Source organism: Oreochromis aureus, linkage group 14 (assembly GCF_013358895.1).
Source record: "Oreochromis aureus strain Israel breed Guangdong linkage group 14, ZZ_aureus, whole genome shotgun sequence".
NCBI lineage: Eukaryota > Metazoa > Chordata > Actinopteri > Cichliformes > Cichlidae > Oreochromis > Oreochromis aureus.
This window is the reverse complement of record NC_052955.1, coordinates 20,445,660-20,462,255: the sequence shown is the minus strand read 5'-3', so window position 1 is coordinate 20,462,255 and position 16,596 is coordinate 20,445,660. Positions and strand designations below refer to the sequence as shown.

General features: G+C 41.3%; 1 protein-coding gene across 1 annotated transcript in view; it reads right to left on the bottom strand.

Annotated features, from left to right (window-relative positions):
- Window positions 1-5,966: 5,966 nt before the first annotated feature.
- The window catches only part of cbl (Cbl proto-oncogene, E3 ubiquitin protein ligase), a 34,878-nt gene continuing 24,248 nt past the window's right edge, over window positions 5,967-16,596 (bottom strand). The window contains exons 6-16 of the mRNA XM_031749900.2: window positions 15,954-16,091; window positions 15,161-15,248; window positions 14,528-14,659; window positions 14,130-14,348; window positions 13,242-13,373; window positions 12,236-12,652; window positions 11,724-11,812; window positions 11,323-11,520; window positions 11,146-11,234; window positions 10,557-10,796; window positions 5,967-9,340 (exon numbers count right to left, since the gene is read on the bottom strand). Coding sequence (XP_031605760.1) covers window positions 9,051-9,340; window positions 10,557-10,796; window positions 11,146-11,234; window positions 11,323-11,520; window positions 11,724-11,812; window positions 12,236-12,652; window positions 13,242-13,373; window positions 14,130-14,348; window positions 14,528-14,659; window positions 15,161-15,248; window positions 15,954-16,091 — 2,032 coding nt within the window. The 3' untranslated portion in view covers window positions 5,967-9,050. The remainder of the gene's footprint in view (window positions 9,341-10,556; window positions 10,797-11,145; window positions 11,235-11,322; window positions 11,521-11,723; window positions 11,813-12,235; window positions 12,653-13,241; window positions 13,374-14,129; window positions 14,349-14,527; window positions 14,660-15,160; window positions 15,249-15,953; window positions 16,092-16,596) is intronic.

Here is a 16,596-nt window from a genome sequence, read left to right as displayed (position 1 = left end):
GTGTCTGCTGACATAAAAAAAAATGAACTTTTTTATTTAGCCATACTACAAATCACTGCTGTGCCTTTACTCTGTAATGCTCAAAACTTTTAAAAACAAGTTAAAACTTGGTTACCTTCCAATTTACACACAGTATAAAAACTTTAGGATGGGTTTGAGCTGTCACTTGAGAAAATATCATGCTAAAAAATAAAAGAAATCAGTTATAAAAAGGTACCATGGGAAGTATCATCAAGAAATTCAAAGAGAGCCGCACAGTACAGGACGAGCCTGGCAGCGGTAGGAAGATAAAGATTTCAAAGAAGACATCACTGGAGCCCTGCACAGCGATGCACTGTGAGTTTTCAGACCAAGAAAACTGAACTTATGCATAAAGAGAGACTTTCAGGTCAGATTGAAGTTTGTCAAGAACAATCTGGAGAATGATTGAATCATACTGAAAGCACATACTTTAGTCACATGAGATGAAACTAGAGCAGTGGCGTGTCTAGAAAATTTTTGTTGGGGGGGCCAGGTAGGGGCACAGATTTGGAGAAGGGTGGCAGATGTAATTGGCAGATAATGTTAAAAAAAAAAAATCTACCAACCGTTAACCATCATTCAATAACACTATAAACCTAATAACTGAATTTGCTTTTGACTCTTATTAGAATGAGGTTTTAACCACTACGGTGCAAAGTTTTTAGATAGTGCGTTGATAATGTACAAGAGATACAATAAGTGCTTTGTCAGTGTTTACTCAGCATTCAAGGACAGCAATATTTGCGTAGTATTTTTACTGACATATAGTGCACATATGTTTTGGGCAAAAACATTTTTGAATATTAAAATACGAACATTTTTAACATACAATTGCCAAATTAGCCAATGCCAATGCAAAACTTTATCTGCCTATTTAAAAAAAGAAGATAATCTTCTCACAAACTGGTGTTTGATTTTGAAACGGGAAAAAAGTGGGGAAACAACTGAAAAGACTAACATTTGAATGAAACCTGAAAGCAAGTAAATACTTTCTATGCTGCCTTATGGTAAACTTTGGTAATATTGATGTATAAAGAACAACACTGGCTGATGATGAAATACAGTCAGCTGGCATGGTGACACGGCCAGTATTAACCTGCAGGGCTGGACTGGGACAAAAAATTGGGCATTTTGACTACAGACCGGCCCACCAGGTATTAAAGCCATAAAGCCTTTGAATGAAAACAAACGCTGTTGTGACAGTGATGTACACTGTCTTGTTGGTTTACTGTATGTATGATTTCTATAAATTTTACGTCAGATAAAAACTTTGTTCGCAAGATTCAGATAATTATTTAATAAAAGCTAGATATTTTAAATGAGAATAAGTAAGAAAAGTATTTCTTTGTGCCCCCCTTTCCCTGTTAATGCCCTACCTGGCCCCCTGGCATAACTTTGCTAGACCCGCCCCTGCACAGTTACCAGCTGTCAGCTACTTAGAAAAGGATCCTGGTGTTATTTGTCTCTCAGAAACAGTTCATAACTTCCCTTCAACTCATTCATGTCACCTAAAAGGTAAACCTGTTTCTCCATCACCTGTTCAGCTCTGATGATTCAGTAAGGACATCTCCTGGTTTCATCTTCATGTTTCCCTCTCACCTCATATCCAAACCGATATCATGACCAGCAGCTTTTACAGCTGTGGCTCCAGCAAACATCAGCTGATACTAGAAATTAATATTAAATAAATTCTAACAACAGCTGATCAAGCTTAAAGGTGCTGCTGTTGTTTAGCGCGACATCCGCTGGTTTCTTCTTTCTGGCGCAAAGTGGGCGATAAACAAACAAAAAAGAAAAGCCGATCAGCTGATCATTGATCAGTTTCATGATTGAAGTAGCAACAGGAGAGAGAGGGGAGAGAATGAGAGAAGAGGCAGCTGTACAGCGTAAAGACAGAATAACTCCAGCTTTGTGTCTTTCTTTCATTATAGCTGAAGTTCGGGACAAACTGTGTTTCTTCTCAGCTCAATACGAAACGTATAATATTTTCTCTGAATGAGGGACCATTCCATTTTTAAGGAGCCGTTGGCAACTCTACTAACTAACCTTATGAATAAAATAAAGTTCACCATCAGTAACATCACAGCACCCACCCAGCTGTATAGAAACTCCGTCATGCTAGCTAGTACGCAGTAAGAGTTATTGTAACTGACTGTAAAAAGTCAGCACAACGAAAATAAACTCCACCTAAACTTGGTTTATATCTGACCCAGATAGACTGCAGGTCATAACTTCTTACCTGAAGTTCAGTTCACCTGACACTCGGACTGGCGGCTGCCTCGGGTCTCTCCTCCTGCCTCCCTTCCCTCATCCACCCTGCGCCGTGGAAGCTCCGCCATGCTCGATGGCCAGTCCAGCTATGTTAAACTGTTAATCTTTTCCGAAAAACTGTTTTCTGTGGTGCTGTCTTTCGTGCTTGGCTCTCCTACCTTTGCTAACATGATGCTCATAGCGCAGAAGCCGATGCTGCATTCACTTACACTCGGATATCTGAGCTTCACTGTGAAAACATAATCGTACATTTGATATTTCATTGGATTTTATTGTTTTGGCTTGGTGGCACCTGGGTGGCCAGTCTGGTTGGGGGTGGCCTGTGCCCCCCCCAGGCCACCCCGCTGGACACGCCACAGAACTAGAGATGCTGCTTATATTTGGAGAAAGAAGGGAGAGGCGTACAACCAAAAGAAAGCACGATGGTGGGAGTATAATGCTGTGGGGACCAATGTTCCCTCTAAGCTGCGCACGTGCGCAATTGCGCACTGCTGGCACGGTCTCTGCGCACAGAAAATCTGCGTTGCGCACAAAAAAATCTAACCTGAATTGAAATTAAAGTTAATACTTTAGCAATTCTGTTTTGCAGTGTTAGTCAGTAAGTGACTGGCTGCTCCCGTATGGGATTAGAACGATGCCACCTTATCCCATAGTCCAGCCAATAATGGATTCACATTCGTATATACGCAGCCAATCAACGTGGTTGACAGGCTATGACAGCGTCCTTATGTGCCGACACCGGAGTTTTAGCTAGCAAAGCGGCGTGGCTGATGTGCAGTGAAGCCACATTAATGACAACGTGTACAACCATTGGAGATGTGAGCAGGACAGACGAACAATTGACGGAAAAAGTGTGGACTTTATACCAGTTTTTAAATTGTGTTGATAGGCCACGTAAAACCAGAGTTGTGATAAAAAAAAAATATGCAATGTTTGGTTTCCTTCCTGAATACTATCGTTGTTTATATTTACTGCGGGAAGAAACGGTAAAAACTGCGTTTTATAAGAAAAAAGGCTCGAAAGCACTCTCTGCCTGTGAGCAAAAACAAACCCCCGCCCCCCTCTCTCTTTCCTATTGGTCGAAAAAAGTACCGTGTCGACCAATCAAAAAATGATATGGCAACGTGGCATCTAGTTGTTAAGAAACGGGGGGAAGTTTTAGGAGTGACGGCGGTGTTTTGAGATGTGAGAGATTTGCGACGTTTAGCGCAAATCTTGTGTAGTTAGTGTGTAGTGTAGTCAGTAGTTTTGTTGTGTGTGTCAGAACAATGAGGCGGCTGCTGAATGTTACAGGTGTTACAGGAGTGATACATCTCCTGCTGTCAGGCCTGCAGGTATCAGGCTGTTGTTCTCCTTTATCATAGGGGACAGAAATTATTTTTTGGAGTGGCACAAATAATTTGTGTGGCATCAGATTTGATGCAGAACAGCTGATTGTTCTGTAAATAGTTTGAAGTGTTTATTTAAAAATGCCCTGGCTGCATTAAAAAAAAATAGCTGCAAAAAACGTTGTTGTTTGCCAAACTGAGTTACTTTTTTGAGGAGTAACTATATAATTAATTGCCCAACATTGGTCATTATATGCTGTATTTTGCAGACAGAGAGTTACAGGACTCTCTCCCAGACCACAGACCCATACTCATAATACAAGTCAGAGCTTTATAAAAAAAAAAAAAAAAAAGAAAGTTGTGTTTTCGAAATTGGAGTTCAAGTTATTTTTACTTCCAATAGTGTTAACATACTACACAGGCCAATGGCTAGATTTTTTTTACATGTTCATTGTAAGTGGGCTAAAGCAGTTTAAAAGTAGTCTAACATAAATGTAAATGCTGTAATTTGATTATTTTAATAAACCATGTAACTTGGATGGATTAGATGCTGGTGTGACCACAGTGCACACGTCTGATGTCGCTCACAGTGGTCCAAGGGATCGCTCAGGGAGTTTGTGTGTTCGCTCAGACACATGAAAAATTAGAGGGAACATTGGTGGGGACGCTTCAGTGTGTCCGAAACTGAAAATCTTGTCATGGTGGAGGGCATCGTAAAGAAAGGAGGATGTGTGAAGATTTTAAAAGTAAATCTAAAGCAGGTTTCAGAAATGAAACCAGGTCTGGGCCATTGCTTCGTCTTCCAACAATGACCCAAAACATACATCCAGAAGACCAAAGTGAACATTGCTGGCTGGCCTGCACAGGGGAGCTACTAATTTTGACCCTAGTAATTATTCTGTGTGTAAAAAAATAATAATGCAAAAAATCAAACCGATCATTTCAGGTACACAGACGTACTGTCAATCAACTAAATGGACAGTCTTGAGATACCAGCATTAAGATAAAATGTAAGCCCAAAGGAGCATTGTGTTTAAATCATGTAGAATAGCGGACATGTATTATTGAAATTGCACTTCTTTTTCTTATATTAAAATATCTCGGGGATTAAATGTGTGGTAAACTTCTTTACACTGACAGGAAGAGCAAGTTTAACTGGTCAAAATGAGTTTGACACCCTTGCTCTTGATGAACAAAGTCCAGTTTGATGTAAATGAGGATAATTTTGAGCAGGGAGTCATTCGGTTCTCTAATAATAAAAATATGGAGCTAGAAACTCAACATAATAGGTCCACTTTAAAAATAAGCCTTGTGAATTTTAGGTAGAAATAAAAATCGTTCTTTGCTGGTTTTACCACAAGCACATACACGACTCTTTAGAGTGAGCAGGGTTTTCCTGCCAGTTTAAAAAAGTCTAAATATATGTGGATATGTAGTAAAAACACAAATATCTGTATTTTCTTGGATGTTGTCTCAGAAATAACTGGCAAATAGTCAGATATTATTGTTAATGAACATTAGTAATACGAGTTTTAGGTATTGCACAGTAGGTCTGCTAAACACAATAATGTGGCATTTGTGCACACAACTAAAAACGTATAGGTGGTGAACATGGCGTGAATTAAATTTCTAGCATTAAATGAGCAATGTGTGACACTCTATTTAAGTCAAGGTGCTCTATCAAAGAAATATACTCTGATTAGTATCTGAATGAATTTAAAAGGGGAGTTCATGGACAGTGTACGCCTATAAGCGCCTACTTGTAACATCCACACCAAAGCAGGCATGAATAAACGCATTATCCTTAGCAGCCCCTTTCCTTTATAAACAGTAGGCAAGTTTATTAGGTTACATTAAAGTTTTATTTGATGATTGGTCATGTGATCTACTGGTTGGGCAGCCAAATCACATTTTGGGTTTTAATGTAATTACCAAATGCATCACAATGGAAAACGCAAGACTATCAACTATAAAAATAGCACCAAAGAACTGAATCGGTCTGCAGTTCTGATCACTCACTGCTCTTATGATGCTTTTCAGTTTTCATCTGCTTTGCTGTTAACTTGTTTTAGAGTCTTCTCGGCCACTCCTGCCTGAGCCAAAGGATGAACTTCAAATTTCTATTTAGTTTTACCTTAAAAAGTTATTGCCAAATGGCAGCCAAGTCAAGAAAATCACTGAAGCTTGTGAACTCTGACTGGAGCTACACACAGGAAATGACTTTTCCCCCCAGTTTAAAGATCCTGTCCTTGAATTTTAGGTTTTAAGGAATACAAAGCTAAATATGAAAACACACACACACACACACACACACACGCTTGTAAACAGAGGAAAGAGACACCTGAAGGCTTTTGCTTGTCATTTTATTAACAGCACTGTGCATACGTCCAAATTGATATGAGCTTTAAAAACCTTTTTTTTTTAAAAAAAGAAAAAAGAAAGAAAGAAAAAAAAAGAAAAGCTTTTTACTGTTGAGAAGCAATGCAGCCATGTGGAACAACAGCTCCCTCTTCTGGCAGATAACTGAAATACCCCTGGTTAGCATCAAGCTCAGAGTCTGAGCACTGATCAGGGAAAGGCAAACACAAAAAAAGCTGAGTCCTTTCACAGATGAGTGCTCGCTACTCATGAATGAGGCCTGATGAGGCTGAAGAAGCATAGAGGACAGATTAATACAAGCAATACCGCATCATTTTGCCTTCGGAGACCAACAGGTACACATCTATACCAACAAACGCTCTTCCAAAAAACATCTAAAAAACAAAAACAGATGGCACTGCTCACTGAATTATTCACATAAGTAAACAAATCCTTTGGAACAAAATACATGTACAGGAATGCAAAATGAAATATAACAGCCATTTTTTTCCTCTTTTCATATCTAACTCTATACAATTTGCTTTTCTTTAGAGTGACAGTATCAAAGCACAAACTGGTATAATGTGCAAAAACAAAACCAACAGTAAATAATACATGACAATGACATGCCATCCTTAATATATAAACACACACTGGTACAGTATTGAGGATATGAGGGGAGCTTCCTGTCCATTAAACATCATTCAAGAAGTTTCTCAAGGCAACTAGGAAGAGTAAAAAAAAAAAAAAAGACCCCAAAATGAAATAAAAGAGGGCGAGACAGCATAGACAAAGCTTCCAGTCAACACGCAGAGACACCCAGAATAAGACAGGGCTGACTTACACGATGCACGCACTCCCAGGGTGGGTGAAAACCCCCCAAAAAACATTCTTCATTTGCTGGGAGAGGTTCAGTCAGTGTACCTAGAAGCTGCTTGGATGAATTCCTCATAATTCATTCGTAATTAGTACCTGGAAAAGAAGCTGCTGTCTTTATAGACCTGCAAACACTGGAAATAATACAAAAAAACTAATGTGCAAGTTATGACAAACAAAAATGAGTAATAGGCTACTTGTGTGACTTCATTACGCGGAAACTTTTGGCTACATGTCACCTGGATGAACAGACAGCTGGACAGGTGAGCTGCTGTCTATGCCAACATGAGTCTCTTCTGGTTTTTTTGCTTTTTTTTTTTTTTTTTTTTTTTTTTTTGACAGACAGGGTGAACGCCACTTGTTCAGACATACATTATTATTCCTGAGTTAGCTCTTACAGTCGGCCCAAACACTGATTTTCTGTAGACTTGGGGGGGTGGGCCAACAAACCCATGAGCCTACGATTAAAAAGCCTCGGCAGTCACTCCCTTTCAGCGGGACGAACTCCTGCAGAGGAAGGAAACCGATGTGAAAGAGAAGCTTGAATCTGTTGCAAAACGTCTGGTTTCCATGCCCAGAACATTTTGCTTGCGATATTACTGTTCCTCTACAGCTTCTACTTACAGAGAGTATATTTTATATTTATATATACGTTAAGAAAAAAAGAAAAGAAAAAAGAAAAACACTGAAGATTTGCGACCTGATAGAGCTGCATGCTCACAAGTCGCTTGTACTTTCAAGTATGCTACATTACGGACTAGAGAAACACATGATACTGTCACTTTAAAGAAGCAGAATGACGGTTAAACACAATATTCACAATTGTACATTGAAGGCTTAATTGTTTAGCACTAACAACAGTAGCAGCAGTGAAGCACTTCTGAATTAATTATAATAACAATATTTATGATCATATTACAATAATATATTATCAAAGTAAAATCAATGACTTTTTTTTGTTGTTGTTTTTGTAACACCGGACTGAGCTGGAGATAGAAATCTGAACCAGTCAGCCTAAGAAGTTAGTCAAAAAAAAAAAAAAAAAAAAAAAAAAGGCGTTCAGCCGCCACGGATCACGCAACACTAGCCTGTCTGGTACTGCAGGGGCGTCAACATTAGTACGTCCTCTAATCTCACTGCCAGGCTCTACAGCTACACTGGGCCCTGACATACAAGTTCGAGCAGTAGTACGTTTACAGAGCACGAGTCTCGAGTACACCGAGTGTAATTCCACATTCATGTTGTACAGGAACAGGGGTTTGTTTTAAGAGCAGGCCATGAGGTGTAGGTCTGGCAGGCAGGCACACATGTACGCACACATACACGCACACACACGCAGAGCCAGCAACAGTCCAGACCTGAAACCATCTTCATGCTACTTTGAAAAAAAACAACACGACAAAACAAGCACGGTTTCTAAAACAAAAAAGTACCAAAGCAACAGTTAATCGAAGGCCATAACAGACTGAATTCCAAATGAAGAAGCTCTGCGGCATGTTTTTTTTTTTTTTTCTTTCTTTCTTTTTCCCCCCAAACTGCTGCTGACCAACAAACCCGAGTGAGGAAGACACCCCGACTCGTCCTCACCCCGTCACAGAAATCTCCCGACCGACTCTTTAACCTGGTCCCATCTGCCCTTTTCGCCTGTACCAACCGTGACCCTCAAAGCTGCGATCATTTTCACATACTATATATGCACGTACTGTATATATTACACACATTTAATATATATTTACTCATATATTAAATTTTCATATAGACATACATTTTAGTTTTATTTGTGAGGTGTTGGTTACATTTTCAGCAAGAGGCTTCAAAATGAAAGGATAAGAATCAGTCTCTCCGAGATTCCTACGGAAGCCTTGCAATTATACGGCGTTCCATTATTTGTTGTTGCTCCGCACGGGATGAGTCCTGCGGAGATGTTGAAAACTAAGAGGCCGGCTGCAGCAGTTCAAAGAAGGCCAGACACTGTGAAAGCGCGTGGAGTGCAGGGCGAGAGTCCCGAGACACTGCGAGCTTGCTGGAGTAACAGCCAGTTAAAAATCCACAGGGGCGTAGGGTGTCAGCCAGCACTGGAGCTAGTGCTGCAGGCAGTGGCTTTGGGTTTCGGGCTGGTCTATGCCAGCCTAAACCAAACCAGGCTGGGCCAAGCTAGGCAAAAGAGAGCAAACAGGAGAGAGGCGGGAGGATGTGCTATGTGAGAATGTGCGCGGTAGAGGGAATGGAGACAAATTCGCGCAGGATGTTCTTGGCCATCTCGATATTGTTCTGTGCAATCATCAGTGCTTTCTGGATGTCGTGCTGAGTGTATCCCTGACTCATTAGGTGCTCGATCTCGCTACTGATTTGTGGGTTGGCTTCTCCTCCTGTTGCCCCGCCGCCGAGTGGAGTGGGGGGGACTGGGCTGGCCCGACGCTCGGAATTGATTCGTCTGGGAAGGGGCTTTGGAGGTCTCTCTGGTGCTTCCATTGGATCTGGGAAGGCTGAGGAAATGGGAAGAGTGAAATCAAAGGGTCTGGCTTTGGTGGAATGAGAACCAACATAAACTAGTTTTAAACATAACAGCCAGTGTGGGTCAAAGACAGAAAATAAAACTACTGGAAATAATGTGAAAGTAATGTGGAAAAAAGGATTTTGATCACTGAGGTAAGCTATGAACTTTTTATCTTAACACACATTTGATGTCCTTTCCAGTGTAGTGGCTTTCAATAAACCAGTCATAAGGGTTCAGCTCGAATCTCAGAGTTAATCAGACTGTGTGAGCACTCTTTGATTGATCCTTAGACATGAAGACTGAAGATGGGAACAATCAGACACTCTGCAATCATCCTCCAGCAGTAAATGTCAAGTCACAACAGAGGCCAGGACAAAATGAACACAGTCTCATTCAGCCAACACCTGAACACTTAAACTCAGAGGTGGTGCTTCTAACACGGAGTCTCTCCTAAGTGATCTAAAACACTGCTCCCTCTCGTCAATCTACTCTCTGCCCGAGCTTCTTTCTTCAGACCGCGTTGTGTCTGCTGAGGCAAGTACTGCTGTGTTCGCTCCTTGCAGTCTGTGGATGAAGACGTCTGTGTGGTCACTACAAGTTTCTGATGACACAGCAGGCCATCCCACATCAGGTCGTTTCCACCATTCTGAGGACATTACTTTTTTAAATCTATTTTAAGGTCACTAATGTAACAAAACAGCTCTCTGTAATTACTAGTCTTTACTTTTCTTTGAATCTGCACGCACCCACACATGCAGATGATGTGCAGTAAAAGAAATCAATTCATGACAATCAAAGTCCAGAGCTGAGTCTAATATTAACTTCAGAGAGCTTCTGGAAAATCTGCATTATGTTTGGCCCCAGACCAGGAAGCAAAATGCTTTAGCTGACTTTTCAGGCTGTGATCTGGTCAAAGAACTTTTGGACGCCGAGTTATTGATTCATCAGCAGTTTTTGCTGATTTTGAGCCAGAAAGGACGTGAAGGCTGTAGTTATGAAATTGCTATATACAAGTGATTTTAAGAGACAGGCACAGTTTTCCTGCAGCTGCTGTCCCCGATGTAAAAAAACTCAACACATTTCAAATGTCAAAGCACTTAGTAGAAGTCCATATTTAAGCAGGATAAGCTGAATAACAGATGAAATGCAAGTAGAAATACAACATTAAAATCACATGTGGAAAGCAATCAAACTGTTAAACTTACATGCTGCTGCTCCTGCATCCGCATCTAGAGAAAGACGATTGAAAGCTGCTGCAGCGCATATTGAGGAGGATGAAGAAGATGAAGACAAAGACCCCCCCATTTCTGAAAGGGTCCGTCGGGCGGGAGGCAAAGGCAGTCTGGGTTTGGGGAAATCGTAGCCGTTCTCCTCCTCTTCCCCGTCGTCAGCCTCGTGGTCTCTGGGACCGTTACTCACTGGTTGAGGTGGCAAATCTGAATAGTCTAAAAGGAAATCAGAATATGAGAGATTAAAAGTTTAATACATGCTTGAGACCTTAACCTGTTTAATTTCATATAGTTAACATTGTCTAAAACTGTTTCAGATAACTCACAAGTGCAGTCAGAAGTATAATTCACATTTATGTCAATACAAAGGAGGTGTTTTTTTGTTTTTTTTTCCAGGTGGTGCAATGGTGGTTTTAGCAAATAAATAAAACTCCGAAAATCCAGATGAGCCTCATCTGATTAAAACATAAGATTTTTGCATATTTAAAGTATTATGTGAAAGTGAATTGCTCTGAACACGGCCCCGCCCCACAAGGCCGAGCTGAGATTAGTGGGTCACAAATACCTGAATCTCTCGCTTGTTGTGACCTGGGCTGGGCGTTGAACATGGCTTCATACATTTGGAGTGAATGAGGTACATCGTCCAGAATCAGCCTGCAAGGCCAAAAGCAAAAATAAATCAACAGTGACAGTTTATTTTTTCTTATGTGCTGCGAGAGGAGTAACAGAAAGGCCTTAGTACCGTGTGTTCAGTGCAGAGGCCTGGGTCTGTATCGGGACTGCTGACACGGACTGTGGGGGTCTTGGGATTGGTGGGGTCTCCCCCATGAGTGAAGTCGGGATGGGGGGCAGAACGGGCCGAGAAGAGGGGATCATGTACTCATCATCACTGTCATGTCCTTCATCTCCTCCTGCTGGCCTGGCTGTAGCTGGGGACGCTCTGCAATCAGTTCCAAGAATATTATTTATTAAGCATAATTTATATTATGGAAAATGATCCTTAAAAAGGTACTGAGTATAAATCAACTTCAAACAAGGTAATTTGTACAGCTTTGCAATTGCAAGTAGGCACAAAGCATGTCAGTGATTCAGGAAAGACAAGATCCACTCCACTGAGATGCTTTCAGCAGCACTGAAACGTACCTGTTTGCCAGTGCATAAATGGCGTTGGCTGAGACCGAAGGTTTGACTCTGGGGTTGTCGTAATCTTGACCAACTCCGGTGGAAAAATTCTGGAAAGGAAACAAAAGATAGCATCTTAGAAAGACTAAAGACAAATATTTTTATAGGTTAAAACTAAGAATCATAAATAAATTAAACACATTAAAGGCAGCTCTTAGGATTTAGACCTGCACAGACATGCAAGTAGTAAGGTAGAAGACTGGTTCCACTGTATTCTGATACATAAAGACTTTAAACTCTCAAAAAAGACTAGGCTGGCTCATCCAAAAAGTAAAAAGCCAACCTTAATTAATGTCATCGTCACTATTTTTGTGACAGATAACATAATTTACTGGAATCCATATAAACAGTATTCTGAATAATTTCGGTTTTGTTTGGACAGTTAGTAATAACTTTAGTGCTGTGTGTGCCTGTAACCGTAGCAAATGAATCAAACGGCAGTTTAGTGTGCTGTGTTTTGTGGTTGCTCTGACCAGCTGGTGGTCCAGACTGAGGGAGCTGTTGTTCTGCGAGTCTGAGCGAGAGTCCATGGAGGAGGGCAGTGCCAAGGGGAGGGAGTGCCTGTTGGAGAGTTCCCTGACACCTGCTCGGAGGTCCCCGCCCAGACAGGGGAATTGGGTGGACGAAGAGGATACCGAAGAGGATGACGAAGAGGAGGTGGGAGCCTTGGGAACCGGTCTGGAGGTCCAGTCAGACAGGGGCCGGTTTGGGGGTGTAGGAGGGAGTTTATCGCGAGGGGGCTCCCCGGGTGTGCTGGGTAGGGGCCGCCTCTGAAGCCGTCCATCAGGGGCTGCCCCGGCGGTGTGGGGGCGGTCTGGAGGAGGGGGAGGGGGGAGATCACGCAGTGCTGGGGGAAGGGGAAGAGGCTTGTCTTTGTGATGAGATGGTGCCTGGAGGGAAAAACCAAGGAGGAGGGATCTCATTTAGACTACATGCGATATTAATGTGAAACCAAAGAAAGCTCTGTGCTGTTATCTTCTGTGCTGGAAGTAATGTATTTAGCAAGAAAGCCACTGTTTATGCATTCGTCATCATTTCCAACAATACACGCAACGCAGATGAACAACACTGAGCAAAGATGCTGTTTATAATGTGCAGAATAATCAAGCTTTTCATCTGCAGTTTCATTTTATCTACATTTAAAAAATAATAACAATGTGGAAATATGGCAGTTTCCCAGAGAAGGAACTTTGAAGATAAAATGCCCTGATTATTGTGACCGTCATTTTTAAATTCCTTACCTGTATGAAGGAGCAGGTTCTATGAGTAGGTTCTTCCTAGCACATAGCTAGTCTATTTTTCAATTTTAGGCTTTTTCCCCTCCCCCTTCTTACCTGCTCTGACTCCGGAAGCACCACAAAAGTTGAGTAGATTAGGATTAGGTACCCAGTAAGGCATGACACACTCTACTGTACACAGACTGGACATCAATATTAGACTTGTAAGTTTTTAGATCCCTTCTTGTGTACATTTAGTTACCTTACTGCTGACTCCAGGGCTGGAGGCACCAGGGGGGTTGGGAGGTCTGTGCGGTAATAGGTCTAGTCTGGGAGGCACCGGGGGAAGAGAGGACTGAGGAGTCCCAGACATGGGTGATGGGGGACGCTCCACCTGGATGACGCACAAAAGAGTCAAACACAGATTTCAACTGATCAGCAATATTCAAACAAAATCAGATGGAATCCAAATGCAACTTCTCATTTTGCAAATATCACAAATCTCCTCTCATATTTGCAATAACTTCAGGCCAACTGAAAACTCTGATAACCTTATAAGGTTACTTTACAGCTCTGTCCAATATTAGAGCTTTATTTTTTGTGCAGTTCCTCAAACGTATCTTGTTTCACACAGATGAAACAAACAAGTACGCACAAGAAATGAGTAAATAGTAAATGGTCAAAGAGGTCAGGCCAGCAATCAAAGCCAAAGAAATTCCCGGGACCACATCAAAGTGTGTAAGATCTCAGGTATTCGCCTACTCTATAAACAGATTAATACACACACAGTTTCTCAGAGGTACATAAAAGATGTAAGACAGGAGAATGCCCCACATATCAAATACAAAGAGGCACAAAAAGCTGCTACCTTGGTGCCATGAAAGATGGAGATGAAAGACTTTAGATAGGAGATGTGAGCTTGAAGCTCACAAGAAGTGAAAAGGCCAGGGCAGGGAGCGTTTCATCTGCACAGGGTCTCTCAGAAAAGCAGGAGATAAGAGGACAGCAGGAACCCGTGAGGTGCACTCTGGGTGTTAAGTGCCTCAACGTTTTATGAATAGAAAAAGACCAGAATAGCTCACCCAGTGCCACGACTGGAAACTTTGAAACTTTTTTTTTTTGTGAAGTCCAACTCCTGTCACCATCTTACCTTTGTGCAGGCAAGTTTGCTCATTATTAGATGAGGGTCTTCAAGTCTGTCATCATCATCGTCGTCGTAGCTGGGTGAGGGTGCACCCTCAGCCCCAAATGTGCTCTTGGAAGACCCTCCGCTGTTGTCCTTTGGGTCAAAAGGATCCACAACTATCGGCTCCGTACCCTTAATCTCACAGCGACAAAAGGGACATCCTGTTCCCTGACCTTCTGACTCCTGCAACACAGGCCAAAGGGCAGATGGTTAGAGCATGCAGAGATGAGAGAAGGGCTTTTTTTGTGTCTGACATGTCTGAATAAAAGAGCACTTCAACAGAGAGTTCACCTCTTACCAGGTTTGAGTTATGACACATGAACAACCCACACAAACCCCCTTGCATACACCCACTCTTGTACCTGCCAGGCAGTGAGACAGGAGGTGCACATGAGATGACCACAGGGCTCAATCTTCACATCCTTGTCGTTCTCGGCACAGATCTTACAAAGCTGGAAAGTGGAGCCCATCTCACAGTACAGCTCATATTGTTCCTGCGGGGAGAAAAAAAACATGACAAGACGGTAACATCATATAGGAACAACAGCACCTGAGATCCTTTTGAAAAAGAAAAAAAAAAAAAAAGGAAAAAAAAAGCCTGGAAGGATCTGGAGCGATAGACCGTTGCGGGGGGTGTAGTTTGAGTTTCAGTCCAGCAGCTGCAAAGTAAGTCTGTTCATTGCACTTACAAAATTCTGAGAACATGTATGAGTCTGAAAAGATCTTCTACAGTATTTAAAACAAAGTCATGAATAAAGATGTTGATAATACTCAAAATTCTTTTGGACTCTGCTGGATGCACTGCTGTAAGAGTGTGATCAGTACTGGATCCCATTTATTGGACCAATCTTATTAACAGATGCATAAATTGTTTAAATCCTTTGTTTAGTCATCCAAACGTAACAAACCATTTTAACACTACAATAAAATAAAAAACACAAAAAAACCCCAAATGCATGGGGTTTTCAAGAGTCTTAGAAGAATGATGCTCTGACCTGGGTGACTTTGATATGGTCTTGAGGCGAAGGCTCGCACAGTCCTGTCAGGTCAGGATTTTGAGTCCGGCCATCAGGGAATAAATAGCTGCAGATGCAGAGACACAATAAATTAGTAAATCTATTTAAAGCATCCTTGGGTATTTTGGCAGGTATTTTAATTTAGAAGTAATGATCATTATTAGTTACTGCAATTATGTGGCATGTATACCTAACAGGCTGTGGTAATGAAAACATCTGTTCAGTCCATTCATTCGCTACGAGTTTGTGCATGTACAATACGTGAGTGTTTTCTAAATGAGTCAGACTCTGTAATTACCATTTGATAAATGTTTTGAAGATAGAGGCGATACAGTTTATAAGCTTTGAAAAGCTTTCAAGATTTCCCACTTGAAATCACCATTTGATTACATGGTGGAACGGACCAACTATAGCTGTTATTAAACAAAGGAATCAGCGCTGGCTTAAAAAGATGAGTTTTACGCCAGTCAGCTAAATCAACAACTCTATTGTGGTTAGAATACTGGAATGATGGGAACATGTAAAATGATATGTCTGAATTGGCTTAGAGCAAATCTCACACACAAAACTGTGCAAGCTTTGTAGGAAGAAAGGACAGAACAGGAGAAAGAGAGAAAAAGAGACGCTCCACAGTAAAAATTACATCGAATCAAGAGAATCAAGACTGTGAACCAGTGACAAAGACAAAAAACAGAACCTCAGAGGTCTGGATGGAAAGCTGCAAGAAAATGACATGATTTTAGCGAAGCTCACAAAATGCCAGTTGACTTACAATCCTTCCCTGAAACCATCAATGAGAGCCTGGAAGAGGGGTTTATTATGGGGAATGGTCTGGAGTATATTTCCATCTGCAGTCACGTAGCCAATAGCCCACTGGCCCAGTCTTGTGCAGCTCAGTCGGAAGATGTAACTGAGAAGAGAGGGGAATTGTAAATAAGAATAGCTCGAATGGTGTTAAATGGTCAGATTTAACTCTGAAAAGAGTAATAAAATACAATGAGATGAAATGTGGTAAAAGGGCAGCAGTGGCTGCAAAATGTGCACAAGAAATACCTTCAAGTAAGCACAATCCAAATGAAAATATGCAGGCTGCATAATAAACATGCATAAGAGAATGTGGCAAAATGAGCTACTTTTTTCTAATTTGCATTTTCATTACAATCCTGAACACATATATACATAAATATATACTAGATTATGGGATACACATCACAGATACACACATTACATTCTGTGTCTATAACACATTATAGAAACATTAAAGCAACTGCGTTTACACCATTGCCGTAGTTACCATTCGACGTTGCTAAAGAAGACTACAAATTATGGAGACAACTCGGACAGAACTGAGTGTAGGAATGACAAACAGAGACGAGATGCACACTTGCTGAAACTATCAACGGCACAAAAACCCA